Source organism: Canis lupus, chromosome 13 (assembly GCF_003254725.2).
Source record: "Canis lupus dingo isolate Sandy chromosome 13, ASM325472v2, whole genome shotgun sequence".
Classification (NCBI taxonomy): domain Eukaryota; kingdom Metazoa; phylum Chordata; class Mammalia; order Carnivora; family Canidae; genus Canis; species Canis lupus.
The window spans coordinates 47,874,462-47,894,729 of record NC_064255.1 but is presented as its reverse complement, the minus strand read 5'-3'; the positions used below and the strand labels follow the sequence as shown (position 1 = coordinate 47,894,729).

Genomic DNA, 20,268 nt, shown 5'->3' with positions numbered 1-20,268 from the left:
CGCCCGGGCTCCGTGCAACCTGCTGCTGGCCCCCGTCTGTCCGTCCCCAGCCCCTGGAGGGACGCCGCGGGCGCCGGGGACGGTCGCACATCCCGGAGCCCCCCGCAAGGCTCAGAGCCCCCCGCCCCCATCTCCGAGGGCCCCAACCTCCTGAAGCCTGGAGGGTCGCAGAAGCCCTGCCCCGGCCACGCCGCATCGCTACCCGAAGGGGGGTTGCTGCGCTCGGGAGACCCGGGGCCAGGCGCCGGCCCAGGCGAGACGTAGCGGGCCCCGGGGGCGGGGCTGGGGGGCGGGGCCGCCGGCCGCGGGGAGCCACGCCCCTCTGGGCCACGCCCCGGTAGGGCCCCGCCCACCCAGGCCCCGCCCCTCCAGGCCCCGCCCCCAGGCTCTAGAGTCTCGGCCCCGGCTCCCACCGCGCACTGAGCCCCGGGACCCCGGGAGCGCGGCCGGTGCACCGTGCCGTCCCCTCGGCCCGCGCGGGGCATCACTTGCGCGCTACGGGAAGCCCAGCGCCGCCGCGCCGCGCGCATTTCCTCTGCCCGCCGCCCCCGCAGACGCCCCTGCGCGCCGTGGCCGGAGCCCGGGCGCCCCCGCCCTGCCCCCCGCGCCGCACGGTCCTGCGCTGCGGCGCCCGTCCCGCCTCCGCGCCTTCTTCTCGGGGCGGGCCCGGGGAGGAAGAGCCGCGCCGGAGTCCGGGGCGCTGCGCCGCGCCGCGCGCGAGGTCGGGATGGAGAGCAAGGCGCTGCTGGCCATCGCTCTGTGGCTCTGCGTGGAGACCGGGGCTGCCTCCGGGGGTAAGGAGCCCACGCCCCAGAAGGACGGCGGAGAGGTCGGGCGCGGGCGAGAGACCGGGGATGCCGAGAGGTCCTGCAGGCCCGCCTGCCCCGGAACCGGAGAGCCGGAGCGAAGCGAAGCCACTTGACAACTCGGTCGTTTTTTTTTTTTTTTTTTTTTTTTCTTTTTTTTCATTTGCCAACCTGGAGGCTGACGCTCTTGGATTGGCCCAAGGGTTTCCAAAGAGTTGGTGGTCTCCAGAGCCCCGGTTCCTTGCAGAAGGTGGCCTCCGACCCGGGCCTGCGGAGCTCTCGGGAGGGCGGGCGCCCGCGGCTGGCAGCAGGAGGTGCCCGGCGGGAGGGACGCCGCGCAGGGAGCGCGGGCCAGTAGCTCCCACCGCGCCGCGCGCTCCGCTCGCGGAGTCCAGGGGGACCCCGGGGTGCCTTTCCCTCCGGGCTGCAGCCCACAAACCCACCCACCGTGTAGGGGGTGCGGCTCGGGAGGGAAACTTTTTTTTTTTCTTTTCCCCTTGATGCTGGATGCTGCTCTCCTTGCAGGGAGAAGGTGAAAGGGCTCTCAGCCCGGGGGGGGGGGGGGGTGTGACAGCTTCCCCAAATGTCTCCAAGTAACAGTCACCTTCTTATGTAAAACAACGGCATCTTTCAAAGCTCGGGTCCTTGGGATAAGCGCACGGTCAGAAGTTCAAGTTCTGAAAACTTAACTCTGCGGGACTCGGTAGCTAGAGTTAGCGCCCCTCGGTTCTTTCCTTGCCACCTAAAATGTCAGTCTCCTTCAGGATTAGGAACACACATGCTCTTGATGCCATGAATGTCTGTCTTTCCCTCTTCGCTCTACTCAACACCCTCCCCTCCCCGCTCCCCCACGCGCCCTTCTCGTATCTCTTTTCTGTGGCCAGAGTTTGCCGATTTCCAGATTTCCACTCTTCGGAGGGTGAGAAAGGGGAGAGGGTGGAGGGAGGAAAAAAAAAGTCAGATAATTCGGGGAAAAATTCCTTACACTGGAATAAAAGAATCGCATGTCTTAAAAAAAAAAAAAGAAAAGAAAAGAAAAGGCATTCGTATACAGTAACAAGATCATCTATCTATAGTTATTAAATTTTCTTAATAATGACTTGGTTCATCGGGGCCAGCTCCACCATGGACACTCATTTGTCCCTGACAAGACCTCGCTCTCCCCCTTTATGGTCTGGAACATGTGGTTGTTCAGTATCCCACAAAGAAGTGAGTTGCTTCTAAGCCTGGGGTGTTTCATAGCGCAGCAGTAGTAACTGCAATCGGGTTGCCCTGAATATAACGATGAGGTTGCCCTTTTGGAGTGTGTGACTTGCTTAATTGGATTGGGCTATAATTGGTGCCATCAAATTCTAGAGACAGAGGCACTGTTGTTTTTCCTTCCTGTCTTTGAGCTGGAAGGGTAATAGCGCACAAATTAATTAATTTGGGTTAGAGGATTTGAACATAGAAGGGCTTTTTATAGAGTAGCAGCATATGTACTTCTTGTAGTTATTTCTTTAGAATTTTCTGAAGAGTAGGACTTAAACTTGCCCATGGAAATGAATGAAGCTTAGTGGAGGAAAACAAAATCGAATGTTGGTTGGTCTACAGATACGAATTTGGAGTTATCCTTATTGATAGAGGCTTGCTGAAAAGATTTTTGTTGTATACATGTCTCTAGGATAGTATGGTATTGTCTTAGCTTCCTATGAAGGGGGAACATATCTTTAATTAATTTTTTTAACATAAGAAAGTGTGTCCAGAGGGTGAGATAATCCGTGACAATAATTTATGAGAGATCTTCAAGAACCTCTTATTTTGCTGGTAGGACAAACATAGCTTATTTAGAGCCGTACTTTTGCTACATTTTTTTTCTCACATAAATGTGCCCAAATAATCCGTTCTTTCTCATTTGGATCATTGTACAAATTGTATTAAGTTACTGCTTTCGACATGTTTCTCAACCTAGTGTTTCCCAGCCAAGTTTGATACTTGAACTCATCCGAATCAGTTGTTTTTATTTTCCTTTTCTTAAACAAAGTGAGACTTCATTGTTGGAAGGCTTTTCTATTGCTTTAAACACTTTGCTTTATTGTTTGTCTACTTTGAGGACAGTTTTTTCCTTCCATATTGAAAAGTGCTACGCTAATTAACTGAACATGATAAGCCAGATCAACAGCTGTCCAAGAGTATCCCATAGACCATGTGTGATCAAATCATGTTAAGTGCTTGTTAAAATGCAGATTTGGAGGGCTAGGGATGTCTTACACGTCCTAAAGCTTAAGAATTATTGGCCCAAACACAAGTCAGTACCAATACCAATGAGTTTCTGAGATTTACTGATGCAACTTAATTTCTAGTGTTTTTTTTTAAACTATGATATTGATCAACAAATCTGCAGTTGTGTCAACAACCTACTTTGTACATCTGGGTGAGTGTGTAGAAATATATGTGATCAGCTGTTTGTTTTGTCTGTGGCCATTCACTTTGGGATCCACAGATTCAGTGTATTAGGTATTTGCACTGGATATTTGCTCACTCTCTCTACTCTTACTTTTTCATATTTGCAAATACTGTCTTATTTACCCAACAAGATCAGGGTAGCTTAGGCCTCAGAAGTCAGTGGTTCTTTAAACATTTTTTAAAATTATTTTTAAAATTCTAGTATAATTAACATACAGTGTTATATTAGTTTCAGGTCCACAATATAGTGATTCAACAGTTCTGTACATTACTCAGTGCTCATCATGATAAACATACTCTTTAATCCCCATCACCTGTATCACCCATCTCCCAACTTACCTCCCCTCTGGTATCCATCAGCTAGTTTTCTATTTTTAAGAGTCTATTTTTTATTTGTCTTTTTGTTTTGTTTGTTCATTTGTTTTGTCTCTTAAATTCCACATACGAGTGAAATCTTTGCTTATTTGTCTTTCTCTGACAAGTATTATTTAAAATAATACTCTGTACCTCTATCCGCATGATTGCAAATGGCAAAATTTCGTTCTTTTTTATGGCTGAGTAATATCCCATGACATCTACATCTTCATTATCCACTCATCTATTGATGGACACTTGGGTTACTTCCATATCTTGGCTGATGTAAACAATGCTGCAATAAACTCAGGGGTGCATGTATGTTTTTTAATTAGTGTTCTCATTTTCTTTGGATAGAGAGTCATTTGCTCTTAGTTGACGTGAGTCAAGGATCATATTAAGCTTGGGTGCTTACCCAGCATCCATCACTTTTAAAGGTGATAATTTGGAGATCTGGATATTAGTTAAGGCCCTAGCATGGTGGACAGTTTTTATTTCCCTGATAGTTTTTCATTACTTGCTAGCTCTTTGCATTTAGTTCACAGAGAACTTTGTTTTCTTGCTGTGGTGTGACTTGTGGTGAGGAATCTGTCCTGCTTTATTTTTAGGTAAAGACAGCTTTCTTGTGTATCAGGGAGAGCTCAGAACTTTGATTAATAAGCTGAGATTCCCCAATTGTAATTCATTAGCATTACGCTTTTTTAGTTCCATTCTCTAAGGAAAAGTGTATTAATAGGTGTATTATAGGGACACTGGCAATTTCTTTTTTCTTCTTCAATTCCTCTCACCTAGTTTTAATCTACAGTCTTCCAACTTTGGCAGTTCAGTTACCAGGGGAAGTGCACTAGAGAATTGATAAAGGAAAAATGAGACAATGTCATGGACACCCCCCCCCCTTTCAGGGTTCATAGATGAACTATATAGAAGTTTCTCTTAGGAGTACTCATTAATCAGCAATTTAGTCAAATGTGTGCATCCTATGCTTTATAAGAAATGTCAGTGGGTCCTTTCCCAAGGGAGTGAGATCATCAGATGAAGGTTCATTTGGTTTCAATGTCCTATATCCTTTTGTAAGACCTTGAAGTTGGCAATGCAGGAAAACAGGAACTCCACCCTAGCTCCATGAATTGCAGAACTTTTGTGTTGGTTTATGACCATCTGCCCATTCTTCCTGTTATGACACAGTTTGTGAACTTTTACTGGGAATGGTGAAAAGTAAATTCACAGTTTTACACAATGAATTGCTGAAGAGGCCTTTTAAAGTATAGAGTGTGCATTGTTTATGGAAGGTGTTTCCTATTGGGTCTGACTCAGTGGCAACTACATTCATTTATTTAATTTGTTTCTAGGTTTGCCTAGTGTTTCCCTTCATCCACCCAGACTCAGCATACAAAAAGACATACTTACAATTATGGCTAATACAACTCTCCAGATTACTTGCAGGTAAGGATGCATTTTAGATTCAGATTTCCTGGGTTAAGTAACTCATTGCTTATTGAGGGAAAAATAATTTCTGTAAGCAGAATTATCATAGAGTGGTTGTAATTGTAACTAGTGAGGATTCCAATACATGATTTAATAATGAAAAAAATGAGAAAGCTCTTCTCCTAAAAATTTCATTTAATTTTGCTGGAATTTTGTTCCTGCTACTCTCTGCTAATACAGACACACACACACACACACACACACACACACACACACACGCATGCACGCACGCATACAATATAGCACCTGGCACATAGTAGATAGTAGATACTCAATAAATATTGAATACATAAGTGAAATTGAGAACTTACTCTCTTGCCTTTAAGGGATGGAGTTGAAGGAGTTTGGGGCCATATTTATCATATTCAGAATAGCTCTTGGACATTTGTGTAGCCCTTGCCAAGAATTTTATTTTATGATAAAATTATGACTGTAATAGCAATTTAAATTTCAGCCATTAATAGTACTGAGTGCATGTCCTGCACAAGGTAATGGACTTCATGCTTTGCCTTGATGTTCTGGAAAGCCTCTCTTCTCATTTGCTAGCAAGAAGCCATGCTATTGATATTTGCTAACAGGGGAAGCAGGCTTCTTTGAAAGGAAGAAGCATTTAAATCTTGTGTCAGAGCCCCTACCCCAAAATGAAACGTAGGAGACCTTAGGGTTTAATACAGTGGACCCAGAGGCTTCTCAGGAAACTCTCAGTGTGTCTTGGGCAGAGATGTGGAGACATGAGTGGAGGTGACATTGCCCTCAGAGAAGAGAGCTAGGGGTCCACAGAGAACCTTGGGCAGCTTACTGCCATTGCTTATGCTTGATGAACACCAGTGTTCAACACGACACAGATCTATTTTAGACTGCAGAGTGTGAAGGATGCCCTTGTCCCCTTATCAAGGGTAGGTCAACAATGCCCAGCCCTTGGGAGAAAACATAGTAACAGTGCTATTTCTCTAGCTTTGCTGTTTGAAGACACATTTCTTAGTGGGTTTTCCTCTTACCCATCCTCAATAACAGAGGCCATTTAAAATCCCCAAAGATCCCATATTCCCTTTTAAAACTCATTCAAAAGAATTTCTTATGTCCTGAAAAAGCCATGAAGTGTGTGAAAGTAACTTCATTAATGTAGCTGCAACTTCATGGAAATTTCAGATTCTTTGAAAGAAGAATCAATGAAGAATCTATGTTCTTTTTAATGTGACTATCTTTCTCAGGGCTTTGCAGGGAAATGCTGCAAAGAAAGTAATCTCTGAATGCAGCCTGTATAAGGTCCTGTGAGGCTCTTAGACAGTTGTGCCCTCTTCCTTCTGAACTTCACTTCTTACTGTCCCACCTGCTCACTCTTAATGGACTACTCCGACTTCCTTGCCATTCCCCTGGTACTCCAGATACTCCTGCCCCAAGGCCTTTACATTTTCTGTTCCCTCTGCCTGGAACACCGTTCCTCCCTATATTCATATGGCTTCATCAAGCCCCCTCCTTCCAGAGCTCTTTACTCTCTGTATATTCTATATCTCCTCTCTAGTACTTATCACCACCCTACATTTTACTTACATCACATATTTTTACTTACTTAAAAAAATAATTTAGCTTTGTTGAGGTTCCCTTGCTGTTTCATTGCCTGCTTTCTCTAACTAGACTAAAGTTCCATAAAGGCATTGACTCTTGTCTGATTTGTCCACTGCTGTATCCCCAGACTTTAACAACATTTGGCACATAGTACCTGCTTAAAAAATATTTGTTGAGTGAATGAGTTGATTAATAGAAAACTCAGGAATCCTTATACGTAATGTCTGAAGCTGAGTTTATGGCTTTTTGTCATCTGTCCATCCAGCTTGTCATTGTTGGTAGAAAGCTGTGAATCTGTCTGTTGGGTTTATATAAGTTTGAGAAACAAACCTTCTGTTTTCTTAGAAACAGCCCCATAGTGTGGCATTTCACATGATTACTTCCCTGGAATTAATTTTTCAGGGGACAGAGGGACTTGGACTGGCTCTGGCCCAACAATCAGAGTGGCTCTGAGAAAAGAGTGGAGGTGACTGAGTGCAGTGACAGCTTCTTTTGTAAGATGCTCACGATTCCAAAAGTGATGGGAAATGATACTGGAGCCTACAAGTGCTTCTATCGGGACACTGACATGGCCTCGGTCATTTATGTCTACGTTCAAGGTAAGTAGTTTCATGGAATTCATTTCCCAAGCTGATTTACCAGTTATAAAACACAATAGGCGCAGGGAAGAATAGAGTACACTGGAGTACAACAAAAGGCTCGCTCCAAAGGCTGTTTGCCAACAGGAATACACAGAATTCTTCTCTCTCAAGGCTTTCTCTGAGAACAAGACTCATTGATTTGTTCTGGAACTTGGGCCCGTATTACATCTCTTTTGCTCAGTTAGTGTGGTTCTGATCTTTGTTTCTCAGGGAAATCTGTGTTCACAGTTGGCTGCAGGGATTTATTAAAAGCCTTCTGATGTTTGAGAAAAAGAACCTGAAGTCCTTGAAAAGGAAGATTCAGGGGTGCGTTATGGAGGGGTTTCTGTGGAGAGATAGGTTATCTATGACGGGGGAGGAGGTTTTCCCAAGAATGCACAGGGAAACAGCTAAGAGCTCTGGAACTTTTTTTGTACATAAGAACTTCTCTTCTCCCACTTATACTTTGTGAAAGACAATTTCATCCTCTTGCACAAATGAAGATATTACCTCAAAGGGCCTTTGGAGGCCAGTGTTTCTTTGCCTGTGTGGTCTGAGATCTTGGATAAGAAGCCACGTCTTTCTAGAGTTTGCAATTTGGGATCGACATCATGTAGGATAAAACACATGTCCACGTAGAATAAAACAGTGTTATACGTATTTAGTATTTATAATAAAAATTATGTCTTCTTTTGTGTTTTAAAAATCCTATACTAGCTTAATTTTCCTGTGGAAACTGACCTAACTGATGATAGTTATAAATCTGTCATATAATTTTGGGGAATGTTAGTGTTGTATATATGTAGTACTTTGCTTGGATATATTAAATATTTTTCTTTTCAGTGAAAATGAGCTGTTTAGACATCTTATTTATGCATTTATATATATTTTCGCATCCCGGAGGATTTGAGGCAGGTGAAGATGGCTTAGACTTTTTCTCCAGAAGCATCTCTTATAGACTGGGAATTTCATTAGCTTTAGGAAGCACACTTTGCATATCTCCATTTACATTTCAATAATGCAATATGGTCAGTGCAGTGAGAAAATGGAGACTACATCAAGATAACGTATGTCATTCCTGGATTGCACAATATTTGAGAATTATTTTTGCCCAGGATGAGCACAGTCCAAGATAGAATTCTGTGCCCTCCTCCTTCCTCTGCAGAATTTGAAAGAGACAAGGCTCAGATCTTCGAGAATTTCTGGCTCCTTTTGATCTGGCAGTCTTGGGAGATCAGGCTTTCTCAGAAGATTGCAAGGATTTCCTGCTTTTAGCCTGTCTGGAAATACTACAAGATGAACCTCTCCCATAATATCTCGTTATTTCCTTCTCCCCAAGTCAGGAAACCTGGAGACATGTGAAAATTCATTTCATGAGTTACAGTAAATATTTTATTTTGAGAGGATGGGTGGTTGTTTGGGTTTCTTTTGTTTATTTCCTTTTTTTTTTTTTTTTTTTTGGAATGCTGAAATAGAATTGATTTACTGAATAGCTTTAGTCTTACGTAAGGGGTTAACTTAGCTTCCAAAGACTTGTTCTGTAAGCAAGCGTGGTAATATTTCATAGTATGTGGCTGGAAGGTAGGTTCCTATTAAGAAGTAGCAATCCCTGGCACTGTTTATTTGTGCACTGCCCATCTTTGGGTATACCATTAAATTCTGCTTCCTGTCTAAGCCTAATGTTCTAGGAGGTGAGCTGTCCAAGATTTTGGTCATGAAGTTTAACAATGAGAAAGAAAGCACTGAAGTATTCCCTATGGACGGCCCTTTAAATGTCCCCTCTTGTCCCCTCCGGTCCCTACCTTACTTCCTTAGTCTTCTGACCCCATTCCCTCCAGCAATGGATGGAGCCAGGAAGTGGGTCTTGGCCTCATAAGATAATGGCTATGGCATGTGGTGGGCTGGATTGGCTGCCTTTCTGTGCTTTCCAGCTGGGAAGGAAATCAAACTTCTGCTGTTGCAGGGAATTAGCTGCCTTTCTCCCCTTGGTTTAATTAACTCTTTCTTTACTTGGACCAGTTATCCTGAAGAGCTCTGGAAAAGCTCGATCAGGTGTGTTGGGCATAGCAGTCTGAACCATTATCTCTGTGAGATTTCAAGCACGACTTCACACTACAGCGACTCTATCTCGGGAGAGTGGACTATTTTCCCAGTGGTGTATTCACACACTGTAGGAACGATGTTTGAATGACATTAAAATCTCTTTTTTTTCTTCTCACTTTTTGCCATGGTGGCTTTTTGAATTTTTGTCATTGAAGATATTAACGACTGCTGAATTTTAAACTAAATTCAACAACCACTGAACATTATTTTATAAAGAATCTCATATCTAGTGTTCACAGTCTTAAAATACGCAAATAAATTTTTCCATTGAATAATTGAACCCAAAAGTTGTTAGTTATCTTCTGCTTATTTTAAAGATCCTTTGAAATTCATTAGTTTATTTTCATGGCCTTTGGACATTCTTTGCCTACAGAAAGAATATGCTTTTTTTTTAAGCATTAATAAAATTCAATAGGTAAAGTACAGATTTAACTTCAAAATTACTTATAAATTAAAAAAAATACTTTAAAACTTTTATGTATTTGGAAAATGTTTAGTATATAAGAAGAATGTATATGTGTATATGTAAGTGTATATGAAAAATGAAACATGTTCCTTCATTTTGAAAAAAATTATAATGAAACATCTGCTTAAATGTGAAACCTATAAAATACATTCTACTTGTTGATGATCCTAGTGGAAAGAGTCAGTTTCATTCTAGGAGTTTTCTTTCAGATTTTTCATACACACACACACACACACACACACATACACACACTCACGCGTATACCCTTTCTGCAGCATATCTTTGGAGCCAGATATCTACCAGCACACCAACCTGTGGATTCCTTTGCCTGGTGTGAAATGTCATTCTCAATCATTGACTTCTCTGGTTAGAGTTTATGAACTTGAAACAAGATCAACTTTTCTAGCAAATGCCATTAACTAATGGAGTTAAATTTTCTTCTAGATTACAGGTCTCCATTTATTGCTTCTGTTAGCGACCAACATGGAGTCGTGTACATCACTGAGAACAAAAATAAAACTGTGGTGATTCCATGTCTTGGGTCCATTTCCAACCTCAATGTGTCACTTTGTGCAGTAAGTTACATCTTCTTCAATCATCTCTCATGTTTTCATGATGTTAAGATGAGTAGCTATATATAATGTATTATCAACCATTTGTTTTAAAGATCCTTTCAGAAGAGTCAAAATGATAATAAATAAAACAAATTTATGTTCTTTAGTGATGAATTCCTTAGTGATCATTTCGCATGGTTTTCACTTTTGGAAAGCACTTTATTCAATATTTGATGTTTCTTTTTCCACTCAGAGGTATCCAGAAAAGAGGTTTGTTCCTGATGGAAACAGAATTTCCTGGGACAGTAAGAAAGGCTTTACTATCCCCAGCTACATGATCAGCTATGCTGGCATGGTCTTCTGCGAAGCAAAAATTAATGATGAAAGTTACCAGTCTATTATGTACATAGTTGTGGTTGTAGGTAAGTGGACAGTTTCTTTCCATATGATTAATATCAGATATTAAAGAATGGCTTCCTCTATTAAGATCCTGGAGATGAAGATATAGGGAGAAGAATAAAGGATATAGAAAAATACATTATTTTAAGATCTGGTGTGGGGCAGTTCATTACATCTGCTCTTCTCTACCAAGGAAACCTATGTGCAATTGAGTTTTTCTCCTTTCTTGCCAAGGCTAAGGATGGAAAAGAGTGTTATTATCGGAGCATATTTGATGGAAAATTCAATGTTCAGAGCATTGCTTGGCATCAGTTCTTTTAATTATACTTTTTTTTATGGAAAGCTCAGTGATTTACTAAAGCTGGCTTCATTGGCTATTGACTACTCAAATTTTACTGCTTTTCTCTCTACTGGGCTGTCTTTGAGATTCCTTCAGGTCTGCTTTGTAAGTCTCTTAGGCCATTTTGCTGGGAGTTACCAAGTATTGGTGAGGCCCTTAGGGGAAAAATGATATGGCACATTCTGAAGTTGCATCATTAAAAAAAAAAATCTGTGCAAAGTTATACATTTATTTTCTCTTTCTTTCTCTGTGTTTTCAATTTACTTGCTCTAGGGTACAAGATTTATGATGTGATTCTCAGCCCCCCTCACGGAGTTGAGCTGTCTGTTGGAGAGAGGCTTGTCTTAAATTGTACTGTAAGAACTGAACTAAACGTAGGGCTTGACTTCAACTGGGAATACCCTTCTTTGAAGGTAACACTAACAATTGAAAGCCAGACCTCTCAATACTTTGATAATAAGCCCCAACAGAGTTTGTTTGAGAGATAGGGACTTCTCTGGCCAGATAAAATGTAAGGGCCTTAACTCACACACACTCACACACATGCACACACAGTTTAAAAGAACTGTAGAACATATAGCATCCGTGTAAAACTGATGCAATGCCAAGAACTCTGTCCCACTTTGCTACCATCAGGCTCTGAAGATTAGTTTTCTCTATGTGATTACATCTTTTCAGGTTGCATTATTTTTCTGTGCTCCAAAGTCTTTGTTCTATTTTTGCTTTTAGGAAAATTGTCTTTAAAAGGTGGCATGAGACATACTTCTCCATAAGCAGTGGTCATATTTGCTTGTGTTTGTGCAGTACCTACCCATCTCATTCCCACTATGTGAGGCCTTAAAAATCTTAATTCAGTTGATTCCATTTATTTCTTCTGGAACCAAATATATTGGTTGTCTAGATGATGTGAAAAGTTCTGAAGTCCCTATTATTAGCATGAATAGTGTTCTCCAAGGGCCAAGACTTGATCTCGTGGGTATCTAGAAGCTATCAGGTAATATTATGCTAGACTTTGAAAATTCCATGAACACTTTTTCAGCATCAGCATAAAAAACTTGTTAACCGGGACCTAAAAACCCAGTCTGGGAGTGAGATGAAGAAATTTTTGAGCACCTTGACTATAGATGGTGTAACCCGGAGTGACCAAGGGTGGTACACCTGTGCAGCTTCCAGTGGGCTGATGACCAAGAGGAACAGCACATTCATCAGGGTCCACGGTAAGCTAAGATCTCCTTTGGAATTATGCCGTGCCTTGAGAAGTGGGATGATTTAAATACCTTTAGGTCAGTAGTGATTCCTATTTTGTTCATTCAGAAGACATTTTTGAGCTCCATTCAGAAGACATTTTGAGGTCACGTGGCTAGGGAGGCCATATGATTTATAGGTCAAGAGCATAGCTTGGGTTCAAATCCCAACTTTAATGATGAGATGAGCTAATATAGTAAGTGTTCACTAAATTTTACGTGTTGTGGTTGTTGATACTGTTATTCATAGTATAATAAGCAGAATATCATTATCGAAGATAGTTTTAAATTTTTCATTTTATTGCAAGGCTGAGAGGCCTATGTGAATAAGCATGGGCTTTGTAATTGGGGAGGCCTGGATTTAATTACTATCTGTGGGGCTTTGAACAAATAACCTTGTTTCTTATTTATTCTCTTTCCCTTATAATAATGTCACATAATAACACATAAAAGTCTCAGTTTAGGTGATGATTCATATGGCACCCAGTTTAGAGACCTTGGTAATGATTTTGGATTTTATAATATGGGAATTCATAGAAGGATTTGAGCAGAGAGAGACATGCTCTGGTTTATGTTTTTATAGGACTACTATGTATTTTATGAGAAATAGTTCAGAGAAATAAGGGCAGGAATAGGGAAACGAGTTGGGAGGCTAGTTACAGTTATCCAGGTGAGAGATAGTGAGTGGCTTGGACTAACTGGTAGAGGTAGGAGTGGAGAGAAGAGATATGATTCTGGATATATTTTTGAAGATAAAGCCAGCAGGATCTGCCTTTTGACTCAGTGGCTGTAGGGAGTAAGAGAAGAATGGAAGATGATTTGAATTTTTAGTGTGAGCAAGTGAGCGAATGGTCGTTTTATTTATTGAGATAGGGAAGACTGACAGGGAAGTAAGATTTGGAGAAACAGTGTTGGGTGTGTTTATTTGGACATGCCCACTAAACATCCGAGTGGAGATATTTAATATATAAACCGGGAACCCAGAGAAGGCCGGGGAGGAAATACAAATTTAGGAGGAATGTGAATGATAGTTTACAGCTGAGCCTGGGGGAAGGTGTAGATAAAGACAAGTGGTCTGAGGACTGAGTCCTTGGGACATATGGCAGGTAGATAAAGGGTGCCAGGGGAGCGGAGAAGAAGCAACCAAGATCCCTGGAGGACTTAGAGGAGCTTCACACAAAAGCAAATGCTTGGTTGAGACTTGAGCAGTCAGTAAGCTTGTAGTATGCACCTGGAGAGAGAGGAAACCAAATGCAGAAGCCGGTTGTGTGGGAGAAGCTGGACAGTGACCAAAGAAAGGAAGTGTGGGGAAATCCCTGAACTGTGGCAGCGCAGACTCTCCAGATCTTTGACTCTTCACTTGAAACCATAACTAAACCAAATGATCATTTATAATAAGTTGACATTTAAAATAATGATTATTTTTATTTTCTTTCAGAAAAACCCTTTGTTGCTTTTGGTAGTGGCATGGAATCTTCGGTGGAAGCCACTGTGGGAGATCGTGTCAGAATCCCTGTGAAGTACCTTGGTTACCCTCCCCCTGAAATAAAATGGTATGTATTGCAAATGAATGCAAAGCATTGTTCCACCTGAAAGCAAACCCTTAAATGATACTAATTCCTGAGATTTTTTTCCCCCATAGGTATAAAAATGGAAGACCCATTGAGTCCAATCACACAATAAAAGTGGGGCATGTCCTGACGATTATGGAAGTGAGTGAAAAAGATACAGGAAATTATACTGTCATCCTTACCAACCCCATTTCAAAGGAGAAACAGAGCCACGTGATATCTCTGGTTGTGAATGGTGAGTTCATTCAGTTTTCCTTCTCTGCCCAAAATTGATTATAAAGACTAAGACTGTATCTTCTTAAACAGCCAGGCCACCATTCCTTTGTCACCTGTTGCTTCACTGACATCATGAATGGGCTCCTATTTATAAATATGATCGAGAGCAATAGAGTCAAACTGAGGTGTAGGACACTGCACTCTAGACATGTTAGCCTAAGAGGCTGTGTCAAGTGCAGTATTGATGTAGATGATACACTCGACGGCAATATGCTATGAAATAAGAATGCCTACAGGGACAGTTGTCGTACTACCTTTGCTCTTGTCTCATGGAATTAGGCACCTGGCATGCAAACTTGTAAGTCTTTTTGAATTTTGTGGGAAGCCAGTTGCACAGGCAGGTTCCAACTCAGAAGGCTTTTGCAGGTTGATACTGTTGGCTTGTTGGCAGTTTAACAATTAAAACAAAACAAAACAAAACAAAAAACCCAAAAAACAAGAGACTAGGACCTATCTGACTCTGAGGCTATAAAGGGAGATACTAAGGTTGTGATTTAAGGATGATTTGAATGTCGTTTTTCCAGACGGAAAGCGTTCTGGGTGGGGAACATGGTCAAGTAAGTGTAGGAGATATTAAGTCAATGTACAATAGGTGTCTGTATAACAGGACTTATCAGGACCTTTACATAATATCCATGTATATTGCCATTCTCCAGGGGAAGAGACAAAGTATTGAGGCTTTAACAAAGTTATTTGACCAGAGCGTCCCCCCTCCCACCCTGGAAATCCATTAATCTCTTGCCCCAAACATAGTTTAGGAAATACTTTTCTGTTGGAATTCTTTGTTCTCCCTACTGGCATGGCATAATAAAACTTCAGGATCTTCATTTGTAAATTAAGGTGCTTCCCCGTATATCCTGCCACCACTCTGTATGTCCACTGAGCTCAGCTTCATTTCTTTGCTGGGATCTCAGCTTCAGGAGTATTTTAAAGAAAACAGGTTCCAGCAATGTCACTTAGAAGCCACTCAGGAGTAGGGGGCTGGGGAATGGCGAGAAGCTAGTAAGTGGGGGACGGGGGAAAGAAAATGAACACAAAATAAAGATGTAAAAATGGACAGTGTATAACCCCATCTCAAGAACTCACGAAGTCACTAAACAACGGATTCACCCTAGCATTTACCCCGCTATATAAAATTAACATAGAAAAGTGAAAATTTGAGAGTATAATCTGAGTCCTTAAGTTGCTAGTGATGGGAGAAGTTTTGCGTCAGTGACTTTGGAGCCAAAAAAAGGAAAGAGAAAAAAAGAGTGAGAAAGAGGAAGGGGGAGAGGGGAGAAATGGAAGGGAGGGAGAAAGGAAGGAGGGAAAGAAGTGGAGGAAGGAGAGGGAGGAGGAGGAGAGGTAGGTGGGTGACCTTGGGCAAGTCATTTAACTTTTCTGTTTCATTTTTCTCACATATGATTAAATGGGTTAACCCACGCAGAGCACTTAGACAACCGCTAGCGTGTAATGAATGTACAATCAGGATGATTTTCTTTCTTTCTGATCTTTTGAGATTGGGAGCACAGGGAGAGTTACCCCCTATCATGCGGACTGAGAAGAACCGAGGCAGAGGGTGGCCAGACTTGCACAAAGTCCTCCACTTGTGAGGATGATGGGTGTCACCAGCAGTCATAGCGCCTGTTTCCAAGTCTAGCTGTTCTTTGAAAAAGAAAAGGAGGGCAAAATCCTAGGCTTGGGTTGATGAAAACTCCCGCTTTTGTTCCCCAAAGAGGATCTCCAATTAAAAAGTGGCTTTTCCCATCTCCAGTCCCGCCCCAGATCGGTGAGAAATCCCTGATCTCTCCGGTGGATTCCTACCAGTACGGCACCACGCAGTCGCTGACATGCACGGTCTACGCCGTCCCCCCTCCGCACCACATCCGCTGGTACTGGCAGCTGGAGGAGTGCGCCTACAAGCCCGCGTGAGTAGGCCTACGTCCTCTAGTTGCCTGCTCTTTTGCATTTCTCACGGCCACACTGTGGTAGGACTCCATGCTCCCCACCCCAAGAAGGCTGTTCCAGAAAGTTATGCCCCAAGTGGTCCTTTCCGATCCTACCATCTTTCTCCATATCATAACGTTTTAGGAGATACCTTTCCTTGGGATGTCCCACCTTGAGATTAGCTAGCTCTCTCTTCCTAAATTAGCCCTGGTGCGCACACTTCTCGAAACGCAGGCTCTTTGCCCACCTTGCCAATAGCCAATCTTTGGGGTTTCTCCTTATTCCAGTCAACGGGTGAATACCACTGTCTCCTTCTTATCTGAGAGAAGGTCCATCTCAGAGGAAGAGCTGATGGATGTGAGGGAGCCACAGGCCAAGATGCAGCCTTTGGATTCTTAGGCCCAGCTTATCAGGTTCTAACACAAGTCCAGACATCCTTAGGAAGACAGAACAACAGGCCACCCACTACCACCCCGCGCAGTTCACTTCCTGTTGTTGTTTTTGAGATGGCCACTACTAGTTTCTTCCTCAGATGCTGACCATTTCCTCCACAAAGGCCACAGTCCCAGGGAGATTACTTTAAGAAGCCCAATTGACTTCTTAGTTTCCTTGTCTTCCTTTGAACTAAATTAACTTGAATTGTCTTGTCGGTTCAATTTATGAATGGAGGTTTGTTCCCAGAATAGCTGTTTCCCTCCTGTATCCTGAATGAATCTACCTAGAACCTTTTCCTTCTTTGCCGAGGCCTATTTTTAATTGGCGCCAAATCGTGTAACGTGGTAGGGTGCGTTGAAAGTTATTTCTAAGAACAGAATAACCGAGGTCTCACTCCTTTCCTTGCCACGGACTTGAACTAAAGAAAAATTCAGGCATCATAAGAGCTCTTATTTCTTCCTTATAGCCAAGCTGTCTTAATGACAAACCCATACACTTGTAAAGAATGGAGAAACGTGGATGACTTCCAGGGGGGAAATAAAATTGAAGTCAACAAGAATCAGTTTGCCCTAATTGAAGGAAAGAACAAAGTGAGTTCGAAGTTCCTTAATTTGAAAATCTGTCTCTCTCTCTCTTTTATGGGAGGATGGAAGGATGGCGTGGAAGCACGGGGCAGTCGTATGCGAGGGGTATTAGCGATTGATGGTCACGTTAATTGTACTATAAAATACTAACATATGAAGTTAGTTTGAAAACACCACTGGCTTTGAGAAGTGCCGTCGACTTATTAATATCTTATCAGAGAAAGATAAAACATGTATGCTGTTAAATCTCTGCATCTGTTGTGAGGGGATTCTGAGTTTACAAGTATGGAAATGAGTACAGTGCTGAGTTGAAACACTTTATTTGCTTTCCGGTTTCCAATGCCTGTTTTGTGTATTGCATGAACCACACCAGAGTAATTATTATTGCATGGATTTGAGAGAGGTCAGTGCAGTAGTGTGAATGGAACAGACAGGTCTTACGGGTTGAATTTTAGTCTGAAAGCATGAGCATAAACACAGCCTCCATCGTTTACAGCCCGGGATTTGTTTTTTCCACAGACTGTAAGTACCCTTGTTATCCAAGCAGCCAATGTGTCAGCTTTGTACAAATGCGAAGCCGTCAATAAAGTTGGGAGAGGAGAGAGGGTCATCTCCTTCCACGTGATCAGTGAGTATTGCTCTCCCTTTGGGGGGGGGGTTAGATCTCTTGCCAAGGGGGCACTAGGCTGTCTGATGCTCTGTGGCCCTTGCCATTCCGGAGTGGCATGGTGTTTCGGAAGAGGACTTGGGCTGATTGGGGATGCTTTGGTTCATAAATGAAGACTCCTCAGCTAGCTGTTGGGTGCGTGGGAAGTCGGTAGAACTGACTCTCCCATTCCCTCAGGGGAGAGGATGGTTTTGCATATTTTTTTAGCCACAAATCCTGCATCACGGTTATGGCTCCACCATCCTAGTCTAGCACAGCGCTTGGCTTCTTGGGGTTCCATCAGTATTGGTGGGCTTGCTGCTGAGCTGTTGACAGTGTTGGGTTTTCCGGAGGCAATTGCAATGACACAGAGGCAGTTTCTGCCCAGTGCTGCTGATTCTGATTGTGCATCTTAATTTTATGGTTAAGCTTTAGCTGACCGGACTAGGTGGTCAAGAGTTCAGTGCGGGCTAATTTGTTGTCATAAATATAGCTTCAGTGTCATTGAGTGTGATGTGTCAATGAGGAACTAATTTTTAAAGTTCCTTGGTATAATTATCTGCTTTCAATATGTTTTGGATTTTTTTTAATCTCTAAAGCTGTGTTTTGAGCCCAAAGTAGAGACTTGATACGTATCTGAGGAATGCATCTTGGTAAAATAATACATTTTGGAGCCCGAACTGTCTAGTTTGGTAGTCTCCTTGTATTCCTTTGCTGGGATTGCTAGGGCTTCACTTCTCTTGGTGCTTTACAGCAGTCTGAAGGCAACAGGAAGACAATAGTGTGCTGCCCAAATTAAATCACCATTTTCTAACCGTAGGTTTTATATTTCAGGGGGCCCTGAAATCACTTTGCAACCGGACACCCAGCCAACCTGAGCAGGAGAGCGTGTCTTTGTGGTGCACTGCAGACAGAACTACGTTTGAGAACCTCACGTGGTACAAGTCTGGCCCACAGGCTCTGGCAGTCCATGTGGGAGAGGTGCCCACACCTGTTTGCAAGAACTTGGATGCTCTTTGGAGAATGAATGCCACCACGTTCTCTAATGGCACAAGTGACATTTTGATCCTGGAGCTCCAGAATGTGTCCTTGCAGGACCAAGGAGACTATGTGTGCTTCGCTCAGGACAGGAAGACCAAGAAAAGACATTGTGTGGTCAGACAGCTCACAGTTTTAGGTAAGGAGGCAATTTTGGTCATCAAAGACAGTTGGAAAGCCTTCAATGTGGTACTTTTAGGGACTGTAAGATCACTGTCCTATAGGAGCATAGGAAGTAGACTGGTGCACACTTGCCTTATTCACCGAATGTTCTGGAGGCAGAAAGAGGCCAATAGTGGTGAAGTGATGTATTAAAAAGAGAAAATAACATGTTCCTTTCTAGCTCTAATGATAGGACTTCACTATTATCTACAAGAGATTAGCTTAAACTGGGGAAATTCCTGCTTTATCCTTGGCATTTGTTTATTTTAGTAGACACGTATTCATGGAATGCCTACTATGAGCTAAGAAGGTTCCAGAAGTTCACAGTGGTAAGTAGGTAGACAAGATGAAAACACAGGCAACCACGGGGCAGCCATGGCACATTGTGGTCTTTGTGTCCATGAGGATGGGATTTGTTTTCTCTTCCTCCTTGCTGTAGCTCGCATCACAGAACATAGTGGCACATAGTAGGTGCTCAGGAAGGCATCTGCTGCATGAAGAGTTATTTAGGACCTGGGAGAGCCCGTGGGAGGGGTGCTGCACTCACTGCTTGCACCTCTGGGTCATCCCATGTAGTCCAACGTAGGGATCAATGGGATGATCATTTTAATGAGCTGATAGCTTTGTAAAATGCCCCAGGGAGCCACTCTCCACACCTCATCTAAACCCGTGTCCTGCACAGGAGCTGTGCAGCCATGCCTCTGTCTCTGGGGAAATGAGACAGATCTGGAAAGTTCTCTTTGTGTCCACTCTCTCCATTTTCTCCCCTCATGAGTGTCCCTTCCCAGTTTCTGGGATGCATGTGTTCTCTGATTTTACTCTTAAGAAGGGCAACAAACTGCCCAGGTGAATGAATCTATACCAAAGTTTTAGAGGAATAATATCTTCTTCAGAGGCCTTGGCAAGTTTAAGAGGTATCTTCAGACAGACCCTAGGATAGTATTTGCTGGTGTTAAGACTTAGGTGTCAAAAGAAGGAATATTTTAGGGTGAAGTCATTGCCAGGGCCCTTCATATCATATCACATACATGGCCATGTGTTTTCTGTTCACCTTGGTGACTGTCTGGTTTCAAATTAGTGGAAGAATTCAGAGAGAGATGTGAAGGGGCCATGCCCAGGAAATTTGTGCTCACAATGAGCTGCTTTGCTTTTCTAAGAGCTCCTAAGTTGTTTTCCTAAAATTATTCTTAGAAACAGACCAGAGCCCAGGATATTTGTTAAGCCCTAATGTAGTTCACCAATGAGGTA

General features: G+C 42.8%; 1 protein-coding gene across 1 annotated transcript in view; it reads left to right on the top strand.

The window, feature by feature from the left end:
* The first annotated feature begins 637 nt into the window (after positions 1-637).
* Positions 638-20,268, top strand: part of KDR (kinase insert domain receptor) — a 43,218-nt gene continuing 23,587 nt past the window's right edge. The window contains 14 exon segments of the mRNA XM_025435574.3: positions 638-794; positions 4,955-5,048; positions 7,059-7,255; positions 10,290-10,420; positions 10,653-10,821; positions 11,412-11,551; positions 12,178-12,355; positions 13,821-13,935; positions 14,025-14,188; positions 15,983-16,136; positions 17,057-17,180; positions 17,694-17,802; positions 18,655-18,695; positions 18,697-18,997. Of these exon segments, the coding sequence (XP_025291359.3) occupies positions 728-794; positions 4,955-5,048; positions 7,059-7,255; positions 10,290-10,420; positions 10,653-10,821; positions 11,412-11,551; positions 12,178-12,355; positions 13,821-13,935; positions 14,025-14,188; positions 15,983-16,136; positions 17,057-17,180; positions 17,694-17,802; positions 18,655-18,695; positions 18,697-18,997 (1,984 nt within the window). The 5' untranslated portion in view covers positions 638-727.